Below are 26,402 nucleotides of genomic sequence, written 5' to 3'. Positions count from 1 at the left end.
GAATTGTGGGTAGATTGTGTGAGTGGAAGGTCAGAAAGATGTTTCTACAAAAGTTGTTGGCTATGCGCTCATGATCGGCATGTGAAAGTCCAAGCTCCGCCGATCGTTGGGTGACTTGAGTAGTACAGACAGGGTCTACCTCTTCTTCTATCTTCAACATTTGATCCATCCTTCGTCTGTGCCTGTCTCCCTTCACTTCAAGAGCAAGACCGGTAGTCGGTCATGATCCCGATATCACAGATCGTGAGACCAGGGCAATTATGTTAACACCTTGTCGAAGGACTTTGTACTTTTGATTTCCTCCACGCTGACTTCTAAGCTGTTCTCGGGATTACCAAAGGACAGTCTGGAGGTCTACGAGCTGCTTATTTTGGTGTGTATGGGGTCGGACTATTGACATACTCTAGTTGGATCGTTAGGAGATTTTGTTATCGTTGTGCATTTATCCCTGAACTTTGCATTTATGGCGTTGGAGCCCTTACCTTATTCTAGTGCTTGGTCTTCCACTCCATCAATATTTTGAAGAAAGACGACAAAGATACGAGACTAACCACTTACACATATGTTAACAATGGATTGTGATCCGTCCTTATAGTAGCCAGCGGAATTCAGTCAGTCATATCGAGCATGTTGTATATGACTGCCATCCACGTGGAACGCGACACGGTGAGTCAAGACAATCACAATTGCAAGATGCCAGTCAAGAATCTCGCCTCTCTACCCGTCGAAAAACCTCTACGCAGAGGAAAAACAAAAATTCATGTCTACACCCAGGATCACCTCGCCGCAGAGCGAGCCACTACAAAGACCATGCCCCGAGCTACTCCGATATTATCTCATGGCACATGCTAATGAAAATCCCGATACCTCACCACTCTGCCTCGTATGCCGCTTCCTCGCGGACTTGCCACGATCGAGATTCTCAGAAGACCTGGTACTAGCATGTCTGAATACGCTACTCCCGAAGACCGAACTACAACTACAACATTGGTTTGAGCCCGACTCCAAACCAGACGACTGGGCCATCACATTCCCGGAACTATATCTCCTTTCAAGACGAAATGATGTCAATAAACGCTATCTCGTAGGCTCTCAACCTAGGCACTTGAAGTTGACGTGGAAGGAGTTTCGCGAGTCGCATGTTGCGAAAGTGTATATGCGACATACGAATACCGTTACCTTGGCTACTAGGATGAAGAGCCCTTCATACATGTATGTGATTGCCAAGTTTTACCCTTCTTCCATTGGTAAGCCTAGTGTCAAGTTTGAAACGGACTACTATGGTTTCGAGAAAGCTTACTGCAGATTGGATGTCGAGTACATCAAGATGAGGGTTGAGAGGATATTGCTGGTGTGGAAAGAAGTGTGGAAGCCTACGAAGATGACTTTTGATGTTATTGAAACCATGGCAGAAGATTTGAGGAAAATGAACGAAGAGCTAATTCAACCGTGCTTGCTCGAGAACTCTGAGAGCGAGAGCGGAACTCCCGAGGGTATGTTGGATTAGGGTATGTACGCTTTGAACATAGTTGGACCTTGTACCTCCCTGACCAAGCTAATACCACACCCATTTCTCACCAATGCCGAGTTCGATACCGTTATGGTACCCATTGTGAGCTAGTAGTCGTATGGCACTCGTAGTGATTTTTCATCGTCGTCGTGGAGATGATCACAGTCTAGTCCTCGTTTCCAGCACTGTCTTACGCCTACTTCTATCAGTCAGGTCCACCAAAGACTTGATCACAAGTAGCGTTTCACGTACCACACATTGATGTCAGCACATTTATTCCACGCAACACGTCTTTCTTGAAGAGTTGCGAAATCCATCGCCCAGCGCCAATCGGTGATCGTGACAGTGCTAACAGGATCAGTAACAAGATACTTGGTGACAGAGTTGTATAACGATACACTTCATCTGTTGGGTACTCAGCACTGACAAGCTGGAGTTGTCGAGATGTGCATCCAAGGGCCTTGATGTCGTCGGGGTAAACATAGAGGTAGATTATGTGAAGAATCTCGGGTGGCATGTCATCCAGAGAAGGACCAGAGGACTGTGAGACATCCGTCATCATGATTCAGGAGGGTGTCGATGACAGACGAAGAGCTGTGCGGAAGCAGAGTGATATCTCAGATCATTGTTGGTATTGAGTAAGGCGCGCGTGGGTTAGGCTTAGATCAGAAGGAGCACATGAAATATGGTCATACCTTCCGTGACTACTGGATCATCTTCTTCTCCTTGTGACACTTGAACCTGTCGCAAAGTACAATGACTTCTGGTTCTGGAGCAATGTCGCCGATAGGTCATCTCGACATCTTCCAGCGCCAGCCTCGTTCATATAAGATGTTACTGTGCCTTGCTTCAGCTCGTCGCTACTCTGTCTCGATCACTGCAGAACTGGAAGTAACCAAATTTAGCAAAGAAAGGGTATATTACTCGCCTGTATCTATACGAACCATCTATGTTTCGCACTCCGTCTATTTGTGCACCTTGAGTCTGTTCAGACTGAACCCTTGCTGCGCTTTCAACTCCCTCAGCTCTCTCTTTGCAGCACCATCAACCATGATGTCCTTCTCAACAGCGTCCTCGATGGCTTGTGCACCCTCAGTTCTGGTCCACCTGAGCAACACGACCATAACACCGCTTGCCACAATACTTGCGCACACCATTCCAACCATGACCAAGTTGCTCTTTCTGTATTTGTGAGGGCCCTTGGCATCCTCTGGCCAGCCAGAGTACAATGCGTAGGTGGTCAAGATGGAGCCGAGATTGCCCAAGCCAGAGACAAGAGCCGAAGCTGCAGCAATGCCTACTTCGCCATGACGAGGCTGAAAGATGGATGTGCTCATTGCCATAATAGTCGGAACGGTTGGACCAAGGCCAAAGCCGATGATCAAAAGACCACCATATCTTGACCAGCTGTCATTGCCACCAGCAAAAGTGGTAGTGAGAAGACCGGCAAGGATAACAAGACATGAAAGACTAAAGATGACGTGGCGATGGGTGTGGAAGCGGTCACTCAGAGGGGTGATCAGCAGGATAGCAATCAAATCCATAATCCAGATGGGTGCGAACAGTAGCGACAGGTTGATGCTGCTTAGGCTGGGGTTGATGGCGTGAATGATGACAGTACCATAACTCTGGACACCGATGCCTGGTAGATCAGTTAGCGCAAGTCGCGATGAAGCATAGAGGCCAAAACGTACCAACACCGACCACACCAAAGTACATGATGACCAGAGGCCAGAGACGCCAATCAATGAGCACGCGACCCAAGTCCTTCCATCCCCAAGCAGGGCGATGGTACACTCTAGTCAGCTCTTCGTAGTGAATACGGGCGTCATCTCCTGTCAGCACTGGTGCGCTCCGTGGTAGGAGACGCCTCCAGCCGACATGCTGTTCGATCTTCTCGCCAGGTGGGTGGGGACGATCTGGAAGCCACCATAGCAACACAATGCCGAGGATAACCGCCAATAGCCCATAGATCAAGAACATCCACTGAAAGCCAACAAGACCACCAAGACCATCCATCTTCTGGAAACCAGCACTGACAAGACCAACGACAGCAGCGGATAATTGTGCAGCAGTGTAGTAGTGTCCAATACGCCTTGCGCAGCGCGAGGGTGGGTAGTAGAGACTGAGGTAGTAGGTCATGCCAGGCCACATACCAGCAATGACGATACCCAATAGTAGTCTTAATAGATAGAGACTCCAAGCAGCTTCCATGGCAGTCATGCAGGTACCAATAATACCAACACTAAGCACAATTCTGCTCATCCATACATGTGGGCTCAGCTTCGACATGATGAGGTTGGAAGGACAGTCAAAAACGACATAACAGACGTAGAAGAGGGCCAGGCCAGTAGAGACTTGCTTGGGAGTCAAGTTGAGGACATCAGAAAGGTCATGACCTTGTGCCGAATTCATGGTTTGTGCCAGACCAACATTGGAGCGGATTGCCGAGCAGAGGAAGTAGAGTAACCAGAATGCTGTAAAGTGTCAGCCGTCTTCTGCCTTCTTCATCGAAGCATTAGGGCACACGCATACGTGGGATGATTCTACGATCAATCTTTCTGTACATGCATTAGATCGATTGATAAAGTTAATGTGGCAATGGTGTACATACTTGTATACACGCTCGATACGAGCTAAATCAGCACCCTCGGATCCCAATTCTCGGTCGTCAACGACTGGCGCTTCTTTTGAACCATACCCGGCTAACTCCATGGCCGCAGCCTGCTCTCTCGAAGAAGACATGGCTGAACAGAGAGATTGCAGCGTGTGCCAAAGAAAATAGCCGAACCTCGACAGGGTCTACCTCTAGATGGGGAAGAATCAGATTGATAAGATATGACTTTTCGTCGAACTTTCAATTGAAGCACAGCGCTGCTTGAATCACCAGCTAAACTTATATTTGCAAGATTGGCCAGAGATGAGTCATTGCAAGGAGGAGAAATTGATGTATGTCAAAGTTTGTCCGAAGCGGTTTCGGCGTATGGTTGGGGAGGAGGTTCTGCGGTGGTTCATCTCACTCATGCCAGAAGCCACATTTTGAAGCTTTCCCTGCATGTTGAGCGGGAGCGGAGATTTTTGTCTTGGAGCGTTCAGCCGGTCCCGTAGTGCTCTCGGGCCTCCGAGTCGACGCCGGCTTTGGAGCTGTGCTTCCTTGATGGATCGCGGCCGCTCAATCGATTGACCACACCATTGTTGCTGGGTCCATGGTCTCTGTGGCTGTATCCGGGAAACCCTATTTTCTCCTATGTCTCTGCATGATCATGTTGTGTTTCATTCGAAAGCTCGGAGATGTCAATTGTTGCTGCGTCGCGGCTAGCAAAGCGCCGATGCGGATATCATGAAGTCATGCCGTGAGCGCGTGTGGCCAGAGCTTCCCGAATGTTCAACTTGATCTTTTGATCCGGCTGTCCTCATACATCAGACAAGCACAAGATGATTCTCACACAATGCAGACGGACGATGCTGTCGCCGGCGTTCTCGGCATGCCGTCGTTCAATCTCTACTCTCCCAAACAACCCCCATATTGTGTGTTCAACGATTGATCATGGTAGTAATCGGATCGCCTGGCTAACATGAATTCGCAGTATGTACACCCGCAATCGCCCACGGTCAATGTTCTGTCTTTCCTTCCTACGTCGCCTCCCACCGGATCCCTTGCCATCGGTGTCACATCACAAATCCCTCCTACGCCGGACTCGTTGCGCGAGAACCAATCGTTCATGAAGGTACTCCAATCTGTGATACGAGAGCATGCGACCAAGGACCCGGAAGTCGTTGGCCAGGCACAAGCATATGCCAGCTCAGCTGGATCATCCTTGGGGTCGGGAGGTGTCTTCTTCCCTCAGTCGCAACACAAGCGCAGCAAGAGACGCGGCGGTGGAGCTAGCACTGGCGGCGATGGTGCTGGAGGAGCGTCTGCACAAGGTGGTGCTGGAGGCGCGGGGAGAGGAGGATACATTCACGTCAGTGATCAGAGGAATCCTCCCGACTATGGCCGCATCTCATGGCCCGAGGACATATTCGGCAGTCTCGAAGTTGACGCGGCCGGCAATTTTGTGGGCGAGCACGGCAGCTATCAAGAGAGTGGAACGTACAGATGCGTTACACGGGAGGGAATGTGAGTACAAAGTAGGGAAGTGCCGACCATGATGCATACACTGACATGGATACAGTCTTGGACTTAGTCCTTACCTTCGCGAGAGGCTCATCGAGAGACTCAAGCAGCTTGAAGCTGAGAAGGGTCAATAAAGCGCAACAGCTTCTTCTCCATGCTGTGTGCAAGGATGATCCGGCCTTCATGATTGAGGAGTCGTAGGGGGAGAGCGCATGATGCATTAGCGGAAGCATGCAGGTATGCAGGTATGCTTGTTTGGTTGAGGCATGAAGATGCTATGCAGAGCGGGTGCATTGCATATGCATCGTCGGCTGAGCACGGCATAAACACGGCACTGAAAGCGGAAGTCAGAAGTATTGACAGATGATCATCAGTTGCTACAGAAGGAATTCGATGAGCATAGAGTGGTGTAGAAAGCAATACGTTGTTGATGGGAATTCGGGAAAATTCTGGAAATCAAGCAAATGTCCCCATGGTGGATGAGGGGCTTCGCGGGGCAGCTTGGCTAAAGATGTGCAGCACATCAGCCGACTGCAAGAGCAGGTGCGAGGCCGACGAGTCGCGGCGGAACTTGTCGACAGGGAATAGCTGCAACAAGCTGAGAACAGCATCTGTCGGTCGTGGCGAAAGCAACAGAGTCCAATTGAACGGATTAGAGGAGTCGAAGGACGGTCTCGTGAGAATGGTGATGACGGTATAGGGCGAGCCCGTGCGCAAGTTGGGGAAGCAGCGAAGGAGTTGAGGGGACGGGCTAATCGATATGCGCGCATGCCGAAGCACGTCGCTTGCCTGTTCACTGTTCACCTCTCACCACCTGTCACGACACCACTATCCGTCCCTCTCGAAGCAGCCAAGCCAATCACAGCCTCAGTCGCCGCTCTGAACAGTAGACGGCGGCCACGTTGTCTCGCAAACAGCCTTTCCTGTGCGACGCTCGCACCAGCTCCAGCATCCACCACCTAGCACTCACCATCTTCCCGTCGGCATCACAGCGCACCCGTTTAACAAGTGCGCCCTCATCCATCACTTGCGCATCCGACTCCCTCAATCGCTCTTACAAAGGAGCCATATCTACTTCTCCCTCGCCGTCCGCTCCTACTCAGCCGACACGTCGCTTCGCCCAGCGGGCACCCGCATACGCCCACCATGGCTCAGGCCTTTGACGATGACGACCTATCGCTCTCCATGACCCGTCGCCCAACCAATGCTTCACAAAACGACGACTCGAATCCGCCTACTGCTCTGGCCGCAACCCACAAGCCGCAGCAGCCTCCACCCGTAGCGAATAAGAGACGCTTGGGTCAATATGACATTGTCAGAACGTTAGGTGAAGGCTCCTTTGGCAAAGTCAAGCTGGCTGTACACAAGGTCAGCGGCCAAAAAGTCGCCCTCAAAATCATCTCCCGCCAGAAGCTCGTTACCCGCGACATGGCCGGCCGAATAGAACGCGAGATCCAATACCTACAGCTGTTGCGCCATCCTCACATCATCAAGCTCTACACGGTCATAACCACCCCGAAGGAGATCATCATGGTCCTCGAATATGCTGGCGGCGAGCTGTTCCAGTATATCCTTGACCATGGACGGATGGCCGAAGACAAGGCCCGCAAGTTCTTCCAGCAAATAGTGTGCGCTGTCGAGTACTGCCATCGTCACAAGATTGTTCACCGTGATCTCAAGCCCGAGAATCTTCTCCTCGACGATGCTCTCAATGTCAAGATTGCCGACTTCGGTCTCAGCAATATCATGACCGATGGCAATTTCCTCAAAACTAGTTGTGGCAGCCCGAATTACGCTGCTCCCGAAGTCGTCGGAGGCAAGCTGTATGCTGGTCCAGAGGTTGATGTGTGGAGTTGTGGTGTCATTCTCTATGTATTACTGTGCGCCCGCCTTCCTTTCGACGATGAATACATCCCGACGCTTTTTAAGAAGATCCAGTCAGGCACGTACCATACGCCAAGCTACATCTCATCAGGTGCCGCTCGTCTGATCAAACGAATGCTGCAAGTTAGCCCTGTCAACCGCATCACTATTGATGAGATCAAATTAGATCCGTGGTTCCTGAAGGAATTGCCCGACTATCTCACACCACCTGTCGAGGACTTCATGGATCAGGGCATTGACCCTAACAGATCCATTGACCCGGCCAAACTTGCACCCACCAAGCCTGCAGTGGTGCAACAGAAGTTGCACGAGAGCGTGGTTGGCAAGCTGGGCAAGACAATGGGTTATGCAAAGGATGATGTGACAGAGGCACTCGCTAAGGATGAGCCCAGCGCTATCAAAGATGCTTATCTCATTGTGCGGGAGAACACGATTATGAAAGCCAACCCATCACTCACACACAATCCGGATCTGCAACCATGGCTTGCTCAATCACCACCCACCTTCCAAACTACTGTCGCTTCCCCACCAAATGCTCGCCATCCTGCGCCCGGTACATCCAATCCAGCATCGAATGTCGAGCATCCCCGCCATGGTTCCACTAGCTCCGCTCATGAAGCTCGCACCCCTGCGACGACCATTGGTATCCTACCTTCATCACTTCCATCCTTCCATCAAGCATACATGCAGGGTACTACCCCCAGAGCTGCTATCGCGGAAGGCGAACTCGATCCTTATGCCCCCAACAGTGTTCCTGGAGGCGAAGGTAAAGAGTTGACTACTGAACAACGCGCTGCTGTCCTACGAAGATTGAGGCCTCACGTCAAAAACAATCAGATCGGAGGCCGAGACAAGCCTGAGATGATGACGCCGCTTCCCAGCAAGGACAAGAAGGCTAAACCAACCAAATGGCAGTTTGGTATCCGCAGTCGCAACAGTCCTTCAGAAGCCATGTTGGCCATATACAAGGCTCTGAAAGCAATGGGCGCTGTGTGGGAGGCTCCTGTCATGCGCCGTCCTGGCCATAGAGATGGAAGTCCTCCACGCAATCGTCGGCGTCACGCTAGAGACGGAAGCCAAAGCCCTGAATACTCGGACTCGGACCCTGAGGCTGGCACTGATCCGGAATACTCGACTCACGAAGAGCGGGCTAGTCGCCGCTCCCGTGGTGGACATGCATCGGATATGTCAGATGACGACTTTGGCGAAGAGTTGTCACGCAGTCAGCGCCGCAAGTCACATATTCGTGAACCTCTTGGACCTGAGAACGACTGGGGTTATAAGATACCCGAGGACCCGTGGATCATCAATGCAAGGTTCCGCAAAGACGGCATGTTCCCACCAGGTGTCGCGCATCCATCATCAACGCACTCCAGCCGTGTAGACTTGCACGAAGGTATCCGCCGCCGCAGCTCGACGATGGGCAGTAGCACCAGTCTAGCCAACTCGCCCGCAGGGTTTAATTCACCCATGCAGCCAAGTAGCGCCCAAGGTAGTGCCCACGCGTCCACCGATAATATCGCAGCAACGGGCCCTGGCAGCTTCGGTCAAGATAGTCTTCGTCGTCGCCATCCAGCTCCCAACGAGAGCGCCTGGGTATACGTGACCATCCAATTGTACTGCATCGAGCAAGATAGCTTCATGGTCGACTTCAAATGCGCTGGCTACGAACGTCTAGTCCGCAGGCTGAGGCGCGAGATCAAGACACACGCTGATGGTGAAGCATCGGATGTTTGGCGTGAAGAAGATCACGATGACGAAGATATGGATGAAGGATACATGGGCTGTGGACGAATTTCGGATGAAAAGGACATTTCGAGTCCTTTCCCCTTTATGGATGTGGCTAGTAGTCTCATCGTTCAGTTGGCCCAGGGTGCTTGATCTATTTCTTCTCTCCTTGTATCTTCCGCTCCCACATCCACTTCTTTTCCACCATTTCTTGGACGGGTCGGCTGCATCGACACAGGAGGATCTATACTTTTCGGCTTTTTTCTTTTTCACAGGCGTTTATATCGGCAAAGCATCAGGGCATTTGCATCAAAGTCATTCGCTAAACCCAGAGGACAGCAAAGGTGGGAGGGTGGAAACTTAATGTTCCGAAGCATCACAGATATCCCAAACATATCATTGTTTTTTCTCCCCTTTTTCTCAGAAATCTTAGATAGACAGTTTCCAGATACCAGAGAAAGTCGTACATGTTAAGCAATTTATTAGAAGATACAAGTTTTCTTTCGTTTCTTTGGTAATTGCTTGAATATTAAAGGTCACACCCTTTTTCCCCATTTATTAAAAAACTTTCGACCGCTGTCTTGTCGTCCCCTTTTTGTTCATGCCTTTTGTGGCTCACTACTTTTGCGTCTCCTCCTTCTTCTCCTCGGCGGTAGTGTTGGCCTCCTTGCCCTTGTTGAATAATGCTCTAAAATCATCGTTGCTTTTTACTTTGGCCTCGGTCTCGTCTGTACCACTCATAGTCTTGTCTTGCCCCCCCTCCGACGACTTTGCAACTCCAGAGCCAGCAGAAAGACCACCACGCTTGAAGCCCAATCCACCACGTCTGCCTTGGCCGCCTCTCTGAACAGGTCTGGAGATACCAGCCTGAGCAGGTTTGAAAGAAGTGGCTGGTTTAGGCTCGACAGGGTCTTTAGCTTTGGACTTGTAGAGGAGTTGTTCGACTGTGCCGATGCGTACTTCTGGGCCGAGGGGGCTGCAGTCAACTCCCATGCTGACTTTAGCGGCGTCTTGGAGGTTTACAAATTCGATCATTGCGCCTGCTTTGTCGCGACGGACCGTAATTTTGCGGAGAGGACCGAAGGTTTGGAGGAAAGATTGGATGCGTGCGTCGTTGACTGTGTCGGGAAGGTTGAGCAGGGCCACGGTGCGCTCGCGTTTTGTCTTTGCTGTCTCCTCATTGAGCTCGCCAGTGGGTGCAGCGAGCTCACCACGTCCGTTGGTCGCCTCAGTAGAACCGTTCTGACCACCCTCGGGTGCAGGCGAGCCACTTGTGGTTTGCTGAACAACAGTGGTCGCAGTGTCCTTCTTTGCCGAGCTCTTGTCTGTCGCGTGACTGACACGCAAAAGGCGAGTCAACAATGGCTTGTTATTGAGCACCATTGCCGCATCGGCCTCTTCTGCTTTCGAGAAGATGATAAACGCAGTTCCGATAAACTTTTGTCCTACGTTCTTGATCATGCGAATACCCTCAACAGTACCGTGCTGCTGGAATAGCTCGCGAATCTCCGTCTCGGTGGCATTGCGATCAATGTTGGCAACGTGCAACTCACGACCTTCCGTGACAGCGCCAGAACGCTCCTTCTTTGCACCAGGGTCAGAGATCAGAGCAACGAGACGATGTTGACCATCAAGAGCCTTGTTGTTCATCGCTGTTGCGGCACGAGCTTCTTCCTGCGTAAGGAATTGCACATAACAGAAGCGACGTCGCTGATTGTATTTGAGAGAAGGCAGACGAACGCTGACAATGGTACCGAAATCCTGGAACATCTCACGGACCTTGACTTCGTCCCAATCAGCGGGGTAGTTGGTCACGTAGAGAGTCGAAAGGGTTCCCGATTGTATGCGAATAGTGTTTCCATCGAAAGACTTTCCGTCTCTAGTCTTGGCAGAGAGTGTATCTTCTTCAGTCTCAAATTCAATGGTGGCATGTGCGGTCATTGCATTATCGTCAGCTACTATGCCAACAGAAAGAATGTTTCCGCAATCGGCAAAGAACTGTCGTATACGAATCTCCGTAACATCGCTTGGTAGATCTTTGACAGTGATTGTGTTGTGCTCTCTATCGCGTTTGATCTGAGCCGAGGCCGAAGCTGATGATTCGTGGAATGGAGGCTTAGTTGAATCCTCTCCGGTTTTGTTTCTCTTGACAACATCCTCGGCCTCTTGCTCCGATTCGTTCTCGCGCTTTCTCTTAGATGTTGTCGACTCCTCTTCGGAGATGGTTCCAAGATTGGTCGGCTGAGGTTGTGCTTCGGCGGCCACCGCTGCAGCATCGGCTGCTTCTCTAGCTCGTCTTTGAGTAAGGAAGAACTGTGCGGTACGAGCATCTGCCTGTGCCTCTTGCAAAGCTTCGGGAGATTCGTGCTGATGGAAATGATTCACCCACACTTCCAGGATCTTCTCGGGCCAGTCCAAATTTCTTTGGTTCAAAGCTTCTCGAAGCACAGCAGTAGCTCTTCGGGGCGCTGTCTCGTGGGTCTCGATGCGGACTGTATCAGACATTCGATCGTGAGCCCATACCAAGATCTCGAACTTGTAGAAAGCAAGCCAAAAATCTGCACTGGCGGCATGAGTCGGCATCAAGCGCTCATACACCGTTCTGGCGTCCTGGTAACGTCGAGCTTCTAGCAGGAACTTGACACGGATTTTCTCTAGGCGGAATAAAGGATCGCCTTTGTAGTCACCGCCGTAGATCTTTTTGCCAGCAACAGTGGCATCCTCGAGAGTACCGGTGATGCCCATGTCAGCCATATCGATCTCATCATCAGTGTTATCCGGCGCAAAGGCTCTACGGCGAAGGTAACCACACCATGAGGAATACACCTTGAGGACTTCTTCCATTCCACCAATATCAAGCAGACCACTATTTGTAGCCTTGTGCTTGACTTGCTCGACTTCGTCGTACGGAAGTCTGTCTACTTCGGCGCGTAGGACACGTCTCGACCACAGGTCGCCGGACCATGGGCAATGTCTGGTGGCTCTTTCTAATATTGTCAGAATGACCGGACTGCTAGAGTTGGTCTTCAACACGAAGTCAGCGAGATCGAGCCACCACTCGATGACCGTAGGGAAGCGTAGCAGTGCTCTCTCATATAAAGAACATCGAAGCTCAAAATCGAAAGGGGAGCGACGTTTGTTCTTGCGGTCCCAGAGAAGATATTCTGTGAATGCGTTGTAGAGGGCTACACTGTCACCAGATTCGGTTGCTCGCTGGAGATTCAGCTCGTGTGACTCCCGGAGCGCTAATTGTTGCTTAGCGGGAGCAGCCATCTCGTTGGTGGCCGCCATTATCTCTTCCCAGTTGCTCGCGTTGAACTTCGAGACGATGGGCCAGAACTTGGACGAAGTTTCGGACCAATTTGCATGAGGAGTCTGAAGACGACTCATGAAGATGTTGTTGATGTGCTCAATTGCTTGAGAAGATGGGTTTTCCGGAAACTCCTGGAGCATAAGGTCGATGTATCGGTCCCATACACGATGGCTTTCGTCTATGCGCCACGCTGTGGCCTCCACGGCTCTTTCCCAAACACTCATGCAGATATCGCGACTGAACACCTCCTTGCAAATCTCCTTGTCGATTTCCGTCCAGACATCAGGGTCACCTTCAGTGAAGCCATTGGCGATGGAGTAAGTCTGCATGACCCATTCACCGTAGATACACCATAACGTAACACTGGTCGGTTCGTCCTGCACAGCCTTCTGGCACAGGTCCATCACGGCAACGCGTTCTTCGCTTTGGCGAGCTAAGAGGGCTTCGTCGTTGATCCAGTCCTTCCAGATATCTTCACCAACAGCAAACCGGGAGTCCATAGCCTCACGTGCTTGTCGCATATCAGGCAGGAGGTTGTAGTCCCTCGGGTCGTTGATGACCACGTCCGAAGTACCGTAGACATGGGCGACAAATCCTTTATGGAGGAGATTAATAAGTTGTACATGAGAGTCGTAAGCGTAGGAGTTTTCGGCCAGATATTTGACCAATTCGGTAGTTGTCTGAATTTCTTGCTCCGTCAGTGAAGCAGCCGTAAAGGCGCGTGGCTCGGGCGTTTGTGCTGGAGCCTCGGCCATGGCGACTTGCGTAGAAGAAAGAGCAGAGCGGGCGAGTGGTGGCGCAAAGCTGGTTCGTCGGTTACTAAAGCTACGTCAGTCACAGAAAATTGTCAGATGTCCAAACCGCTTACATTGATGGCAAATGTGAATCGACCAAGGAGTGTTGTCTTTGTAATTGGTGATGCTGCATCGAAGCAAGATCTGGAAACAATATCAGAAATTTGTTCGTTTGTAGTAGATCACATCATGTGACCAGGATAACGCACCTGCCAAAGTCTCCATCTGCGGCGTTGACGAATGCCGGCCGGAGACGTACTGAAGCGATGGTCGATGAGCTTGCGACGCTCCGTAAGAGCCTCTCATTTCGGGATTGTCCAGATTGCTTCTGAAGCCTCTCATGTCCTGCGCGCCATTATATGACGAGGCATATGCATTTCTTTGATGTTGGTTGGTGAAATCCTGTCCTAGCGCAGGCGCCGAACGTGGGGCCTCCGACGGCGGCGAGGTCATGGAGATTTCATTGCTGAGTCCGGATGCAGTGCGTCTACCACCAGGACGTGGCTGGGCTCTTGATCTGACGGGCGATGCGGAACGCGACTGTGCTGAAGCTTGTTGTTTAACAGGCGATTCTGATGGCGACAACAAGTCATTGATATCCATGGCAAATGCGAATGCGGCTCCGACAATATGATGAGAATTGTAGAAAAAAACAAAAACGATTGCCCACACTAGCTTAAAGAAGGCGAAGACGACTTAAATGGGGCAAGGGGAATGGTAAGACTAAAGGACTCGCGATCCGCTTTGGATGGAAGTGGCTCCGGCTGTCAGGCAAACAACAAAGTGGACGAACAGGGTGGATAGCAGTTGGCGGACAACGGATGCAGAATCCGACGAGAAGGTTCAAAGCGGGGACGTCTGAGGCTCTTCAACTTCTAGAAAGTCGGAGGGAGAAGCGAGGGAGTCGCAGTGGACGAGGGAGGCGCAAGAGAGAGACTTGTTTCCTCTGACACGTATTGGATACAGGAGTTTGCGATCCTCGAGCCAGTCTCCGTAACGGTGTTTGCACAGCGCTGTCCAATCAGCGTGGAAGTGTGGAGTGGATTGTGGAGTGGATTGAAGATTTTTGAAGATGCGACTGAAGGTTGATCGACAAAGGGGCAGCAAGTTGGATGCTTGGACTTGATCTGCCGAAGAAGGAGTTTCGGAGACAGACAAGAGCAGATTGAGAAGAGTCAACACTCAGTCACAGGACGTGCCTTTGATTATCAATTCAGACATGGTCGGGGACCATGACTCGCTGGGACAGAGATATGCCAACATGTTGAGGTTCAATACTCTGATACACATATATGAAACTACGGACTCAACTGTCATGAGAGTTGGGAATAGCTTTTGGTTAGACGAGTGTCTTTTCTATCGGTTCCACCGAACTGTCCAATCATCCGAGCCAAACAAGATGGTCGCGCGCAATGTAAAAGCAGAGGGAAGTTTGACGAGTCAAGAGAGTGTTGGAGGCGGAAGGACAGGGTCGGCGATGAAACGCTTGGCTAGGCTTTCGGATTAGCGTCGTGGGCGGGCAAGGAAGTTCTAGAGAATCACGAAGCGCAGCGACGACGAGGGCAGACGCACAAAAGCACACACAATGAGCGCCCGTACGCCTTCGCGGCGACTGCTGCAGAATGGTAAGATGACACACTGTCTTTGTGAGAGGACTTGGGGCTGACGAGGCGAACAGGCGGTCTCCAATGTCTTCATGCGCCATCCACGACGACATCATCGAACCTCGGACGCCGCTCCATCTGGGGCTTCTTTGGCAAGAGAAAGGACGACAGCGCCCTGAGTTCAAGGGCTGGTGCAGCGTCAAACCCTGTACTGGACCAATACCTCCGAAAGAAGCCAAAGCCTCAAGGTGCCGAAGGCCTGCAGCGTGGTGACCTCGCCGAGACATCCATCTTCGAGCGCGAGCGCCAGGTCCAGGAGCGCGACGAGGAGAAAGAGTCGAAGCAGGAAGCCGCCGGTCGTAATATCAACGCCATGTCCACCGTCCTCGACCCCCACCCTGCAGCGCGCGAACGATGGGAGCGCAAGATGCTCATTCGTGACCTCCGCAAGGGCGGCCGTTTGACCAAGGAGCAGTTCATCAAGCGCACCGAAAGAGAGAGTGCTGGCAAGAGCGAGAACATCAAGACGAGTGTCAAGAAGCTGGGTCCCATCGCACGCCAGATCGCCGGAAAGACCGTCGACGACGCCATTGTCCAACTGCGCTTCAGCAAGAAGAGAGCTGCCGTCCCTGTCCTGAACTACCTCGAATACGCCCGTGACGAGGCCATTGTCAGCCGTGGTATGGGTCTCGGTCAGCCTACCGTTGCCGACTCTGCCAAGCCTGTCGACATTCGCCTCAAGGATGGCAAAAGACATACCGTCGAGGATCCTACAAAGATCTACATCGACCAAGCATGGGTCGGTAGAGGTCCTTACGGAAAGCTGCCCGAGTACCGTGCCAAGGGAAAAATCAACATTCTGCACACACCCTGGACCCACATCGGTATGGTGCTGAAGGAGGAGGCTACAAGAGTCAGACAGTACAACGACCGCGAGGATAAGAGGAAGAAGCAGCGTGCTAACAACGTCTGGGTTCCTCTGCCCGACCGACCCATTCAGGGACAGAGGCAGTGGTACTCATGGTAGAGACCGAGCCTGCCGTATATACCCTTGTACAACATCTTTTCTTCCTGTACTGTACTCGCATTCTGGGCTTTGCTGGCGATGGGGTCGAAAATTGGATAAAACATCTACATGACAACTTTCAAAATTCTCCATTGTTTTATTTTACAAAATGCTGCTGCTTGATATGCGACCTCTTACAGATCTTCAAATCTGGAAGTGTTATACAAATGCTTTTCTGTGCGCTCCACCACCTCAAGAGCAGCTCCTACAGCTATGGGTCCATCACTTGTGGGAATACACAGCATACCAAAGCAAGGCTTGTACTTTGCAACTCCACCTTGATCAATACGCCTGAACTTCATGAGCGTGTCCCAGGGTTCGTGTGCGTGTTTCTCGGCTGTGTCGGGGTCGACGTTGGGTACCTGACAGCGGGCACAGTGGCACAAGACATCAAGGTGTGTCTTCCAAATGGCTTCACGCTGGTGATCGGTCGTGCGGATGCACACCTTCTTCCAGCTATCCTCATCCCAGGCCTTGTCGCCCTTGACGATGATGTTAGGTCTGAAGCGCTCAATGGTGAGTTGGTCGTGGCCAGCAGCTTCAAGTCTGGAGTTGAGATCGGCGAGAGAGGCCTCTGAAGCGATTTGAATGCTCATGACATCGGCAAAGTGGTGCTCTTGCTCCTTGCCGTAGAGCTCAGGGCTGCCGTTACCGCGAGCATTTCTCGGAGTAGGGCCCTTGTAGACCAGAGCGACGGGCTTCTTGAAGTATTCGCTGAAGATTGCGTTGATACCCTCGCTGTATTCCCAGGCGTCCGTTTCCTCGCCCCAGATCTCCACCTTGGAAAGCTTGGTGTTCTCTTCCAGCCATTCAGAGGTAGGGTAGCAAGGTACCTTGATGTGTTTGTCGGTGTCGTGAATGCTGACATGCAATTCCGTCCATCTTCCCTTGCCATCTCCGCTGAGTCCAGTATCAATCAGAGTCATGGAAGGGTCTGAGCGAATGGTCAAAAATTGACGGCTCTTTGCGTCGACGAACATCCATTGACGATCCAGATCCAATCCAGTCTTGTGAAGTTTGGTGTCTTGAACCTCGATACCACGGCATGACTTGATGGGGTAAATGCGCAGAGAAACGATCTCGGTCGACACAGGCTTCTTACTAGCAGTCAAGGCACGAGCTGCGTCTTCATCATAGATATAGTTGGCGTAGAACCAAAGTGTGACTACAGTCACGACCACGAGAGTGATCAGTCCAATGGCCATGGTGTGGATATCGATGCCAGGGATGAGCTCTATCCTCCCCGTGCCTCCCTTGTTGAATTGACCCATATTGTCTGACAAGAAGATTGATCTTTTTCGAAATTCGGGTGATGTTTGCCGGTCGCTATCCAGAATATGTGGACTCGACGACAATATAGAGAGAACAAGGGACCAGACTCTGAGAGGTTTCGAAGAATCATGGAGGTGCCGCTAGCTCCGAAGCCTAAATTGTGCTCGGCGTCGTGCACAATGGTCTGTGCATACATCTTTTTGTTGACTTTCGGCAACCCGTCCGTCCATCCTGCCTTTCTTATATCAATTCACATTTCTTTATCTTTTATAGTAAGTCATCAGCTACTTCCATTTTGATTTCTCCCACGTCCGGCGTTTGCCCATACTATCAAGACATTCCGGTTTCTGCTTCTTCCTTCGTCGACAATCGAGACTATTTCTACTGGCAGAATGTCTTGTCTTCTATATCTGTGATGCTGCTTTTAGTCGCCCTACAGCGTTACGGGTCTGCTTCCAGGTTCCGTTGGTTCAGAAATCTCGATTCTTGAAGCACGATGGGTGGCATGAGCACCGCACTCCTTCTCATCTCATCCACATATGATCTCGAGCATGCATCTCATCAGCAATTCACATATGCCGAGTACTTGAACGTTCAACTGACTTTGAGAACAGTATCACAATCATGCCTGACAAAGACGCTGGTACTCCTCGTGTCTTCCTCATCCGCCATGGCGAGACCGAGTGGTCAATGTCCGGCAAGCACACCGGCAAAACCGACATCCCCTTGACCGCCCATGGCGAGTCTCAAGTCCGCAGCACCGGTGCCATCGCTGTCGGCGACAACAAACTCATCGACCCTTCCAAGATTGGGATGTGTTGGGTTTCCCCTCGCACACGCGCCCAGCACACCTTCTCCCTGCTCTTTGGCGAGCAAGAGGCTTCCCTCAGACAGCAGGGTAAAGTCCAGACCACCGAGCAACTCGGTGAGTGGGACTACGGTGCCTACGAAGGTCTCAAGCCTGCCGAGATCCGCGATTTGCGCAAGTCCAAGGGCTTGGACACTGAGCGCAAGTGGGACATCTGGCGTGATGGCTGTGAGGATGGCGAGTCTCCTGACCAGGTGGCTGCACGTATCGACGAGTTGATTGTCGAGGTTAGAAAGTTGCAGGGTCCTAACATGAATGGCGAGCAACCTTGTGATGTTGTTCTGGTCGCTCATGGTCATCTCACTAGATGTTTTGCCAAGAGATGGTTGGGCTACCCTCTTGATATGAACCTTAACTTGATGATGGAGCCTGGTGGTGTCGGTGTGTTGAGCTACTCTCATCACAAGGTTGATGAGCCGGCTCTCCTTCTCGGCATTGGCTTCCCTGCTCAGTCATAAGCACTCGGATCAAGGACACAGATCTGAAGACTATGAGAAGGGAAGTTTTACATCATTAGATTTATTGTACATAACACCAGCCACTAGATTTCGAACTCGACAATAACTTTCATACACGACCAGCTCGGCCTGACTCAACGAAAACTGAGCGACGTTCGTATATATCAAGGGTATAACCCGATCAGTAACACAGCAATATCCTTCTCGCAAAGCTAAAGCTAGCCTCCATAGAAACACATTCGTTCATCATATATCAGTACTCCCATCGGAGCAACTCGAATTACACATTCGCAGGAGAACAATCCGACAACTCAACCCTCAATTCATGTCCCTCATCGACCAATCAACCTGTACCTGCAGAACCTCCCGAACAGAGCAACAAGCATTCCTGTCATCCTCCCTCGTCATCCCAATCGGCGTCTGTCTCTTAGCCTCCATCGAAAACTTACGCCACAGCTCCTCACTCAACGCTTCTGCTCCGACTATACCCCTGACACCATATCTGTCGAGAGCATCTTTGACAGTAGGGTTCTCAGTCACGACCTTGTGCTTACCACGTAACGCCGACTTTTTGCTTTCTCCCTGAGTACTGTTGAGAAGTTGGTTCAGATGACTGTGAAAGGCATCGACCCAACGGCTGGGGATCAAGAAGAAAGTGTCTGGTTTGAAGCGGCTTGACAAGACGTGTAGACATGGGTGTGAGATTGAGAGAACAGACAAAGGCGTGGGTTTCTTGCTCATGGTGTCGCTCGGGTTGGTGATGACAGGGAGACAGATGGTGTCTGGCGCCAAGAGCTGGGTGAGCACGTCTTGGGTGGAGGGAGGTAGGTATATATGGTTGCTCCATGGATGATCAGGAGACAACTCGATGAGTCGGCACGGGGCATCTTCTTCGTCTTCCGAGTCGGACTCTGAGCCTTCCACCTCGGGGCTGGATGAGGGGACAGCTATAGAAGAGCTTCGAGCATTGGAAGGAGCGTCAACAGGCACTGCAGCTGGGGAGATGTGGCTAGGACCTGCCTCGGGAGTAAAATGAGCAGGTACGAGCGGTCTACGACTACTGCCAGCAACAACTTGTTCGTACGGTCGCGCGTCAGTGACAGCGAAAGAAGTAGTCGCAGGGCCGGCTTGAGTCGCTGGCAGGAGCCGCCTGACATTCGGAGCTGTAGCACCTTCTAGGGTCGAGGCAATGTTTGATCCAGCGAACGCCTTATCGCTCTCGAGCTCCTTCATACATGACAGATCGTAGCCCAGATAAGCCAGTTCATTGTTGGCAGGTCTAGTGTCTGTTCTGAGATCACTAGACTCAGGTGGTGCTGGCTGTATATATCCCGCCGACTGTTGAGTTTCTGCAGGTCTAATGCCATACAAAGTATCGTAAGCCGTACCTGGGAGGACCGAAAGTGCTGATTCAGTCGAGAGCCAGTCTAGGCTGAACAAGTCCTGGTCCAGCCAACTGGCATCGAAGCCAGGCTCCGTAAAGTCGACTGGGTGTATAGGGGCTGTCGTCCGCGACGCAGGAGCCACTCTCGCAAAGTCCTCCTCAGAATCAGACTCACGACGGCGTTTCTTTCCCGTGCTGTTCGACGGCTGTGGTACAGCAGACCAAGGCTGTGGGAGCAAAGGGGCAACTGGCGAGTCTCTTGGTGACTCTGTCATCAGTGGATACCAGTTTCTCAGAACTACGCCAGTGCCAGGGTTTGTATACTGCTCCCCCCAGGGTATCATCGAGATCCTTTGCAGAGCCGTAGACATAAGATGCTCCTGCAACAGGTAAGGGAAGAATGGACCTGTGATGCCAGTGCCGATTATATCGTAAGAGCCAGACTCCTTTGCTGCCCAGGCGATATCATGTGGAACGATTGCCATGTGACCCGGTGTACTTGGAAAGATGACAACGTAGAAGGCCGGTGGTGATTCACTTCCAGCTTCATCCATCGTAATTGTACCATAGCGAGTTGCGACTTCATGTTCGTCTTCTAGCAGGACCATAAAGTCGAACCATATAAGACGCTGTGGTTGGGATTCATCCTGAGGTACACGGACAGCGCCATCGTGAGGACAACCAGGAAGGGCAGGTAGGTGTACAACATCCAAGTCCAAGGATTGAAGCAGTCGAAGCTTGGTGATGTTTGCCGTAACAAGTTCTGGTGATGAGTCCGAGTAATGGTCCAGACATAGGTATCGTAGACCTCGATTGACTCTGCCAGATCGATCCATTGTAAGAAGAAGTAAGTCAAGAAGTAATCAACAAAGTAGTAAAGATCCTTGATACTTGTGTTGGTTTTTTTCTTTTGGAAAGAAGTAACTCTTGAATTTGAAAAAGAGAACTCGAGGTCAGTCCATGGCTTTTATCGATCTGTATCCGGGTGCACGCGATTTCATGCGACGGACGTGTTGTTCTGAATGATGGTAAAACGCACAACACATGTTTTCCTTTGCTGGCGATATCCACGCGCTTTCCCCGTTATTTGTGAGAACGCATGACAATTTCCGCACGAGGTGTTTCGTTCGACTTCTCGTATTCTTTACTACACGAGCTAGGGCATGTCTTTTCGCATGCTGACCAAAACATTTGGTGTCCTCGGAGTAAGATGTTATCATGCCATGCACTCATCCTTGAGGGGATGTGTTCACTGCATGTTGGCCATTGGCCGAGCAGACATGATGCTGGCATAGGCTCAAGGATTGTGCGTGCTTGTCTTCCACTGCACATACTGAGCTTCTCCTCGACCATTGCACGTGCATTGGGTGCATTGAGTGTGTTGAACGTGAAGAGGCGGCAGTGTGACTAGGCGCTGTCAACACATGTTTGGTCCCCTGCGATAGCCATTCGAGTCTTGTCCAAGTTGCTAGAACCTGGCATCTGCGTACGAGCGAACGCAGACAACAAGATTGCTGTTGTAGATACGTCAGAGATTGAATGTTCGTGGATGACATGGAGACGATTCAACCTATCCGCGCCGCAATTGCAAGACTCCACTCAGCTACATCTATCGGTCCATCCAGTGATCGCTTTTTCACCTGTACGTGCGTGTTGAGCGGTGTGTGTAACGCTCCTCTCATTGAATCCTCCTTGATTCAAGGAATACATCAGTGCTACGAAGTGATGAGGAACCGTTCCCGCAACCCACATCGCAGGTGGGAGAAAGAAAAGACTCATAAAGCAAGTTTTCATGTCGTCATCTACGAAGCGCTTCGTGGCATGCTTGTTTTGTCATTAACTATTGGTACAGTGATTATCCTTCCGTATGAAAAGAAATTATCCAAGGATTGTCACCCCTTGGTGGAAGATTTTGGCTCGTCGACAGAATGCGAGAAGCTTAAGTGCAAGTGTAACCACCGTCGACGCGAAGGTCGGCACCAGTGACATAGCTCGATGCATCACTGCATAGGAAGACAACAGGACCCATGAGATCAACCTGTTCGACAGATTAGTAACATCCAGTAAAGGACAAAGCGAAGGCAAGACTTACAGGACGGCCCATCTTGCCCTGAGGGATCAAGCTAGTCCACTTATTACCAAGTTCAGGGTTCTCGTTCAAGATCTTCTCGGTCAATGCAGTGAGCTGTTTCTCGGGTTAGTTTGAAATGCAGTCCCTCTTTCCAATCCCGAACTCACCATGTAACCAGGCTCGATGACGTTGACTCTGATGTTGGCGTGGGCCCACTCGACTGCCAGCGAGCGACCAAGATGACGGACGGCGGCCTTGGATGCGTTGTAAGGAGCCTGAGGCTGAGGAACGTTGACGATGGCGCCGCTCATGCTACCGATGAATACTATGCTTCCGGGAGCCTTGCGTTCCATGAGGTGACGAGCAACACCGGTAGCGAAGAGATAAGTGCCATCGACGTTCACGCCCCAGAGCTTTCTCACACGGTCGATGGGGTACTTGATGGCGTCGAAGTTCTCGGTAAAGCCTGCTGAAGTCACAAGGTTGTCGATCTTTCCGTGCTGGTTAATCACGTCTGAGAGGACGCTCTCGACGGAGTTCTCATCGCTGACTGGGAAGAGTTAGTAGTAGTTCCTTACGACGATTGTATCGAAGAAGCTCACCATCGCAGTAGTGACCGGTGACCTTTGGCACTCTGTCGGCGCCCGGGTTCTCGTCCTTGAAGACCTTGACCAGCTCCTTTGCCTGCTTCTCGGCTTCCTCCTCTGCGATGATTGTATCAGTGTCTGCCGTATGCAGGCTGGATGGTGTTGAGACACACTGTTCAGATCGACAATGGCGACGTCTGCTCCGGAAACAACCAAAGCCTGGGCCATGACCAGACCCAGACCTCTAGCACCACCAGTGACGAGGGCGGTCTTGCCCTCGAGGGAGAAAGAAGCAAGGGTTCTCTGGAAGTGGAAGCCTCCACGACCTTGGACAGGCTCTTGCTTGGGCACGGCCTTTTCGTCGAAGGGGATCTCGATGGAGTCGTCGGTTCTGGAGAAGGTACCAACGTGCTCGCCCTTCTCTTGAGGGATGGGCTTCTCCTCGTCGCGTAAGAAGGGAGTGGCGGACATAGTTCTTGCCGACATGGCAATTGGGCGGATGGGAGCCACGGCACGGGTGGCCTGGCGAAGGAGGTTCCTGCTGAACATGGTGGGCTGGAGACTGCCTTTACTGTCAGCTATGTCGCAAGCCTTCTTTGGAAGTGTCGTAGGTGGATGGTGATGGGCAGAGTCTTGGAGTGAGCAGACTGAGCAGAATGAGGGGAGCGTTCAATGGTAGAAGGCGAAGTGAGGCAGCTCGGCCCATGTGTGTTCAGGGTGAGGACAATCCCACCACAAAGCCCCAACTTCCGGACACCTCACTTGTTGCCCAGACTCGACAAGACATGGCTAACGCGTCCTCCACGATCCGTCTGAGATGCATGGCTTGCTTTGTGATGGAAGGGTCTCGAGTACTCACCAAAGGCGGAGAAAATACGAGAGGGGAACACTGGGAGACGGACGGGTCAAGACTGTAAAGATTGACAGCCGATTGAGGAGTACGGAAGGTTTGGGTTGAGTCCAAGGAGAATTGTTTTGGGACTCGAGAGCTCTCCAGCTTTGGGTATTTATGACGACAGATCAGGGTCTCGACGTCGATCACTTCCTCCGCAGTTGCCGCGCGCCCATGGGGGGAACGAGGTCCAAGATCGAATCCACCACTCACAATTTGATCTACCTCTGACGAGTCATTATGATGAACGTCTTCTCGGCGCCTGAATCACTAGCTGCTCATGCCGCTTGCTTTTGCGACTATCAACCAAGCTCTTATCACCAGTATTACGAGCTTTTCACGTGTGCTTGGACGAGCACGATTTCGTAATAGATCGAAATCTGGGAGACATGGCGTTCTTGAGCTGCATCGTGCCTGCAGCTAGTCATGCATCCAGCACCGGCCTGCCATCATAACCGACACATCCATCTCCAACGCCTTCTTTGCTCTTTTTCGTTCCTGTTGATTACATGCAGGATGTATTGCAGACCTTTCAAACCGCTGTCAAGATGATGAAACTAACCACAGGATGTTGTGAACATGTGAGATTACAAGTCACGTCTGCTCGCTTCTATACGGTATTTTTGTGATGCAATAATGTACAAGAACGATGGACTGTCCTTCTCCGTTTCTTCAAAGACAGACGCTTGGCGGTGAATGAAAGTAGCCCATTCAATAGATAGGCTTCTAGGCTCTCATGGTCTGCTTTCCGGATCTCTTCCTCTGCTCCTTCTCTCTTTCTCTCTCGAGGAAGCGCTTCTGCTCATCAGCGCTCATGCCCTTGAGCTTGCGCTCGCGCTGTTCCTTCTTGGTCTTGTCGCTGAGGATTTTTCTGTCTTCGGCACCCTCTGCTTCGACAATCTTGCGAACTTTCTTGGCCTCCTCTTCACGAGTTTGGCGGATACGGCGCATGACCTCAGGACGGAAGTGGGCGCTAGTAACGAGCTGATCGGGGATGCGGAGGAAGTAGGAGAAGAGAGGAGTCGAGTTGGTCTCCGAGTTGAGCTTCATGGTAAGCACAAGGCGCTTCTTGGGAACCAGATCGTCGAGACTGAATAGGTAGTAAGCATTGGAGTGCATGGATTCAACGACAAGAACTTACGTCTTGGGAGCATCAACGGGCAAGTCTGTGATGATGAGAGACTCGAAATCGTCGCCGCACTCCTTGATGGCGCTTGCCAGCTCCTGAGTCAAGATGGTCTCTGTGACCTCTGCGCTCTCGCTCATGACACTGACCCACTGAGGCAGCTTGGCGTGGTCCTTTGTGGTGGTCAAGGAGACGTCGTAACGCTCCTCGCGCACCTTTCTCATGGCATCCTTGTTGACAACAGCGAATATGAAGCCGTCGTAGCTGGTGTCCTTGTGACGCTTCTCTTCCTCACCACGAGCACGAAGGACAAGCTGGCCTTCTTTGCCGTCAAAAGTGGTGGCGGTGATCTCGACCTTCTCGCCAGTGCCAGCCATGCTCTCGAAGAAGAAACCGAGACCGAGTTCAGTGATCATGGCAAAGGGGTTGTAGCGCTTCAGCAGGCTGAGCTTCACGTCAACGTGGGCAATGTTCTGGCGACCAGTAGCGTAGCTCAGGTAGACATCCTTTGTCTTTTCACGCAGGATCTCGGGATTGATCTTGTCGCCAGCGGACATGGCAAGCTCAGGAGAAACAGTGGCGGGGTCGATCTTCTTGCCAAAGCCAACGTGGGTGAATTCGTTCTCAAGGATGTTGACGTGGCTGCGGATCCAAGCATTTGCGCGACGGCGGTTTGCGCGAACTCCCCAGAAGTGGATGAAGACGGTGAGCAGCAGGAAGGGGATAACGAAGGCCTCGAGCTTGAAGTCACTCCAGGTCACGCGCTCATGCACATTGTACCACTTTGTGAAGGGTCGATCCGAGATGTCGATCTTTGCGCCAAATGTCTGGTATGCAGGCGGAGAGGTCAGAGTTGTCGACAGAGATGCCGGCTTGGGAGAAGGTGCATCTGCGAAGTCGGCAAAGTCTAGCAGCACCTCAATCAGTTCCTGAGAAGAGTACGACATTACGACGGGCTAGATAATACCTGAATCTGCAAGGGGTCCAGCATTGACCGGAGATGGCTTTGCGCCTCCAAAGAGGCCCTTGATCAGGTCGGCCATCCTATATCTTGTCTGGTGGTACTATCAATGCTTGTCGGATGCTCGAAGCTCGTCTTCTCCCCAGATACAGCTTGAGCCTTGAGGACACCACCGCCATATCATCCGCTTTGAGCCGAAGTAATTCCGTGACATGCTCGAGAACATGCCTCGATCCCCGACCACGCCTCATCCTGATATCTTTTTGCTTCCCATTGACGGTCTATCATCACTCGTTATCTGTTATGATGACCTCTATAAGTTTTGACGCAGCGGTCTGGCCGGAGCATGTCGTGTTTTATGATAACAGGTGTCAGGCGATTTGCGAGATGTGCTGCTATCCCACGTAACTATGTGTGTATACATCCTGCAGACAGAGAATATCTACCCGTCAAGCATACGAGCATATCTCAGCTGGATACCCGCCTTTAAACCGTCTGGAGGTATTAGGAGTGATCGACATGGTATGGGCCAGAGTAGCAGGGTCATCCCCACCACGATACTGACTTTGCGCTAATGAACTCTAACTCTTGCATGCTCATTACATCATGATCTCTCCAGACATGGCTGTCATCTTACCTCTGTTACACTCATCATCTCAACCTAACATTTCCATCGGCCGTGTACACAAAATCAAGCTTCGGTGAGCAAGTCCATCGTGTATACTTCTGACAATTCTAAGCATCTCTTTAGGGTTCATAAAAGTCAG

The 26,402-nt window shown here is 51.4% G+C and overlaps 12 protein-coding genes across 12 annotated transcripts; 5 read left to right on the top strand and 7 right to left on the bottom strand.

Annotated features, from left to right (window-relative positions):
* The first annotated feature begins 825 nt into the window (after positions 1 to 825).
* AUEXF2481DRAFT_36112 (uncharacterized protein) lies at positions 826 to 1,665 on the top strand. Its single transcript, XM_013491975.1, has one exon. It carries the CDS (start codon positions 839 to 841, stop codon positions 1,505 to 1,507), a length of 669 nt encoding a protein of 222 aa, XP_013347429.1. The 5' UTR covers positions 826 to 838; the 3' UTR covers positions 1,508 to 1,665.
* AUEXF2481DRAFT_375077 (uncharacterized protein) lies at positions 1,589 to 2,244 on the bottom strand. The gene is made up of 3 exons (XM_013492221.1): positions 1,909 to 2,244; positions 1,763 to 1,858; positions 1,589 to 1,706 (listed from the first exon to the last, which is right to left on the bottom strand). Exons 1-3 carry the CDS (start codon positions 2,070 to 2,072, stop codon positions 1,670 to 1,672), a joined length of 297 nt encoding a protein of 98 aa, XP_013347675.1. The 5' UTR covers positions 2,073 to 2,244; the 3' UTR covers positions 1,589 to 1,669.
* Positions 2,245 to 2,475: 231 nt separating this feature from the next.
* Positions 2,476 to 4,255, bottom strand: AUEXF2481DRAFT_26045 (uncharacterized protein; the record flags this gene model as incomplete). Its single annotated transcript, XM_013491847.1, has 4 exons — positions 2,476 to 3,152; positions 3,205 to 3,987; positions 4,046 to 4,071; positions 4,125 to 4,255. The coding sequence occupies 4 exons, from the start codon at positions 4,253 to 4,255 to the stop codon at positions 2,476 to 2,478; spliced, it is 1,617 nt and encodes a 538-aa protein (XP_013347301.1).
* Positions 4,256 to 4,620: 365 nt separating this feature from the next.
* AUEXF2481DRAFT_375190 (uncharacterized protein) lies at positions 4,621 to 5,830 on the top strand. Its single transcript, XM_013492220.1, has 3 exons — positions 4,621 to 5,038; positions 5,098 to 5,630; positions 5,686 to 5,830. The coding sequence occupies exons 1-3, from the start codon at positions 4,946 to 4,948 to the stop codon at positions 5,759 to 5,761; spliced, it is 702 nt and encodes a 233-aa protein (XP_013347674.1). The 5' UTR covers positions 4,621 to 4,945; the 3' UTR covers positions 5,762 to 5,830.
* Positions 5,831 to 6,773: 943 nt separating this feature from the next.
* Positions 6,774 to 9,392, top strand: AUEXF2481DRAFT_1623 (uncharacterized protein; the record flags this gene model as incomplete). The annotated part of the gene is made up of 1 exon (XM_013491694.1): positions 6,774 to 9,392. One exon carries the CDS (start codon positions 6,774 to 6,776, stop codon positions 9,390 to 9,392), a length of 2,619 nt encoding a protein of 872 aa, XP_013347148.1.
* Positions 9,393 to 9,624: 232 nt separating this feature from the next.
* On the bottom strand, positions 9,625 to 14,257 carry AUEXF2481DRAFT_375072 (uncharacterized protein). Its single transcript, XM_013492219.1, has 3 exons — positions 13,556 to 14,257; positions 13,421 to 13,490; positions 9,625 to 13,371 (listed from the first exon to the last, which is right to left on the bottom strand). The coding sequence occupies exons 1-3, from the start codon at positions 13,947 to 13,949 to the stop codon at positions 9,858 to 9,860; spliced, it is 3,978 nt and encodes a 1,325-aa protein (XP_013347673.1). The 5' UTR covers positions 13,950 to 14,257; the 3' UTR covers positions 9,625 to 9,857.
* A 674-nt stretch (positions 14,258 to 14,931) lies between these two features.
* AUEXF2481DRAFT_26041 (uncharacterized protein) lies at positions 14,932 to 15,977 on the top strand (the record flags this gene model as incomplete). The annotated part of the gene is made up of 2 exons (XM_013491846.1): positions 14,932 to 14,971; positions 15,025 to 15,977. The coding sequence occupies 2 exons, from the start codon at positions 14,932 to 14,934 to the stop codon at positions 15,975 to 15,977; spliced, it is 993 nt and encodes a 330-aa protein (XP_013347300.1).
* A 173-nt stretch (positions 15,978 to 16,150) lies between these two features.
* AUEXF2481DRAFT_26040 (uncharacterized protein) lies at positions 16,151 to 17,287 on the bottom strand (the record flags this gene model as incomplete). Its single annotated transcript, XM_013491845.1, has 1 exon — positions 16,151 to 17,287. One exon carries the CDS (start codon positions 17,285 to 17,287, stop codon positions 16,151 to 16,153), a length of 1,137 nt encoding a protein of 378 aa, XP_013347299.1.
* A 236-nt stretch (positions 17,288 to 17,523) lies between these two features.
* Positions 17,524 to 18,717, top strand: AUEXF2481DRAFT_36105 (uncharacterized protein). The gene is made up of 2 exons (XM_013491974.1): positions 17,524 to 17,560; positions 17,903 to 18,717. The coding sequence occupies exon 2, from the start codon at positions 17,913 to 17,915 to the stop codon at positions 18,612 to 18,614; it is 702 nt and encodes a 233-aa protein (XP_013347428.1). The 5' UTR covers positions 17,524 to 17,560; positions 17,903 to 17,912; the 3' UTR covers positions 18,615 to 18,717.
* A 28-nt stretch (positions 18,718 to 18,745) lies between these two features.
* AUEXF2481DRAFT_375498 (uncharacterized protein) lies at positions 18,746 to 20,958 on the bottom strand. Its single transcript, XM_013492218.1, has one exon. The coding sequence runs from the start codon at positions 20,832 to 20,834 to the stop codon at positions 18,933 to 18,935; it is 1,902 nt and encodes a 633-aa protein (XP_013347672.1). The 5' UTR covers positions 20,835 to 20,958; the 3' UTR covers positions 18,746 to 18,932.
* A 979-nt stretch (positions 20,959 to 21,937) lies between these two features.
* AUEXF2481DRAFT_26037 (uncharacterized protein) lies at positions 21,938 to 23,205 on the bottom strand (the record flags this gene model as incomplete). Its single annotated transcript, XM_013491844.1, has 5 exons — positions 21,938 to 22,036; positions 22,091 to 22,183; positions 22,237 to 22,619; positions 22,672 to 22,773; positions 22,830 to 23,205. 5 exons carry the CDS (start codon positions 23,203 to 23,205, stop codon positions 21,938 to 21,940), a joined length of 1,053 nt encoding a protein of 350 aa, XP_013347298.1.
* Positions 23,206 to 24,152: 947 nt separating this feature from the next.
* On the bottom strand, positions 24,153 to 25,776 carry AUEXF2481DRAFT_36101 (uncharacterized protein). Its single transcript, XM_013491973.1, has 3 exons — positions 25,642 to 25,776; positions 24,690 to 25,581; positions 24,153 to 24,638 (listed from the first exon to the last, which is right to left on the bottom strand). The coding sequence occupies exons 1-3, from the start codon at positions 25,715 to 25,717 to the stop codon at positions 24,275 to 24,277; spliced, it is 1,332 nt and encodes a 443-aa protein (XP_013347427.1). The 5' UTR covers positions 25,718 to 25,776; the 3' UTR covers positions 24,153 to 24,274.
* Positions 25,777 to 26,402: the final 626 nt, after the last annotated feature.

Source organism: Aureobasidium subglaciale (assembly GCF_000721755.1).
Source record: "Aureobasidium subglaciale EXF-2481 unplaced genomic scaffold scaffold_2, whole genome shotgun sequence".
NCBI classification, from domain to species: domain Eukaryota; kingdom Fungi; phylum Ascomycota; class Dothideomycetes; order Dothideales; family Saccotheciaceae; genus Aureobasidium; species Aureobasidium subglaciale.
Note: the sequence above shows the minus strand (reverse complement) of the source record. Positions and strands in the feature narration are given on the sequence as shown.

Bases quoted from the DNA above. Each gene is read 5' to 3' on its own strand.
- AUEXF2481DRAFT_375072 (XM_013492219.1), bottom strand. From the start codon at position 13,949: ATGGATATCAATGACTTGTTGTCGCCATCAGAATCGCCTGTTAAACAA. The intron at 13,491-13,555 runs GTGCGTTATCCT...TATTGTTTCCAG, and splicing joins GCAGATGGAGACTTTGGCAG to ATCTTGCTTCGATGCAGCAT. The intron at 13,372-13,420 runs GTAAGCGGTTTG...ACGTAGCTTTAG, and splicing joins GATTCACATTTGCCATCAAT to TAACCGACGAACCAGCTTTG.
- AUEXF2481DRAFT_36112 (XM_013491975.1), top strand. From the start codon at position 839: ATGGCACATGCTAATGAAAATCCCGATACCTCACCACTCTGCCTCGTA.
- AUEXF2481DRAFT_36101 (XM_013491973.1), bottom strand. From the start codon at position 25,717: ATGGCCGACCTGATCAAGGGCCTCTTTGGAGGCGCAAAGCCATCTCCG. The intron at 25,582-25,641 runs GTATTATCTAGC...AGGTGCTGCTAG, and splicing joins TGGACCCCTTGCAGATTCAG to ACTTTGCCGACTTCGCAGAT. The intron at 24,639-24,689 runs GTAAGTTCTTGT...CTACCTATTCAG, and splicing joins CCCGTTGATGCTCCCAAGAC to TCTCGACGATCTGGTTCCCA.
- AUEXF2481DRAFT_375077 (XM_013492221.1), bottom strand. From the start codon at position 2,072: ATGATGACGGATGTCTCACAGTCCTCTGGTCCTTCTCTGGATGACATG. The intron at 1,859-1,908 runs GTATCGTTATAC...TGATCCTGTTAG, and splicing joins GAGTACCCAACAGATGAAGT to CACTGTCACGATCACCGATT. The intron at 1,707-1,762 runs GTACGTGAAACG...TGATAGAAGTAG, and splicing joins TGTGCTGACATCAATGTGTG to GCGTAAGACAGTGCTGGAAA.
- AUEXF2481DRAFT_375498 (XM_013492218.1), bottom strand. From the start codon at position 20,834: ATGGATCGATCTGGCAGAGTCAATCGAGGTCTACGATACCTATGTCTG.
- AUEXF2481DRAFT_36105 (XM_013491974.1), top strand. From the start codon at position 17,913: ATGCCTGACAAAGACGCTGGTACTCCTCGTGTCTTCCTCATCCGCCAT.
- AUEXF2481DRAFT_375190 (XM_013492220.1), top strand. From the start codon at position 4,946: ATGATTCTCACACAATGCAGACGGACGATGCTGTCGCCGGCGTTCTCG. The intron at 5,039-5,097 runs GTGTGTTCAACG...ATGAATTCGCAG, and splicing joins TCCCAAACAACCCCCATATT to TATGTACACCCGCAATCGCC. The intron at 5,631-5,685 runs GTGAGTACAAAG...ACATGGATACAG, and splicing joins TGCGTTACACGGGAGGGAAT to TCTTGGACTTAGTCCTTACC.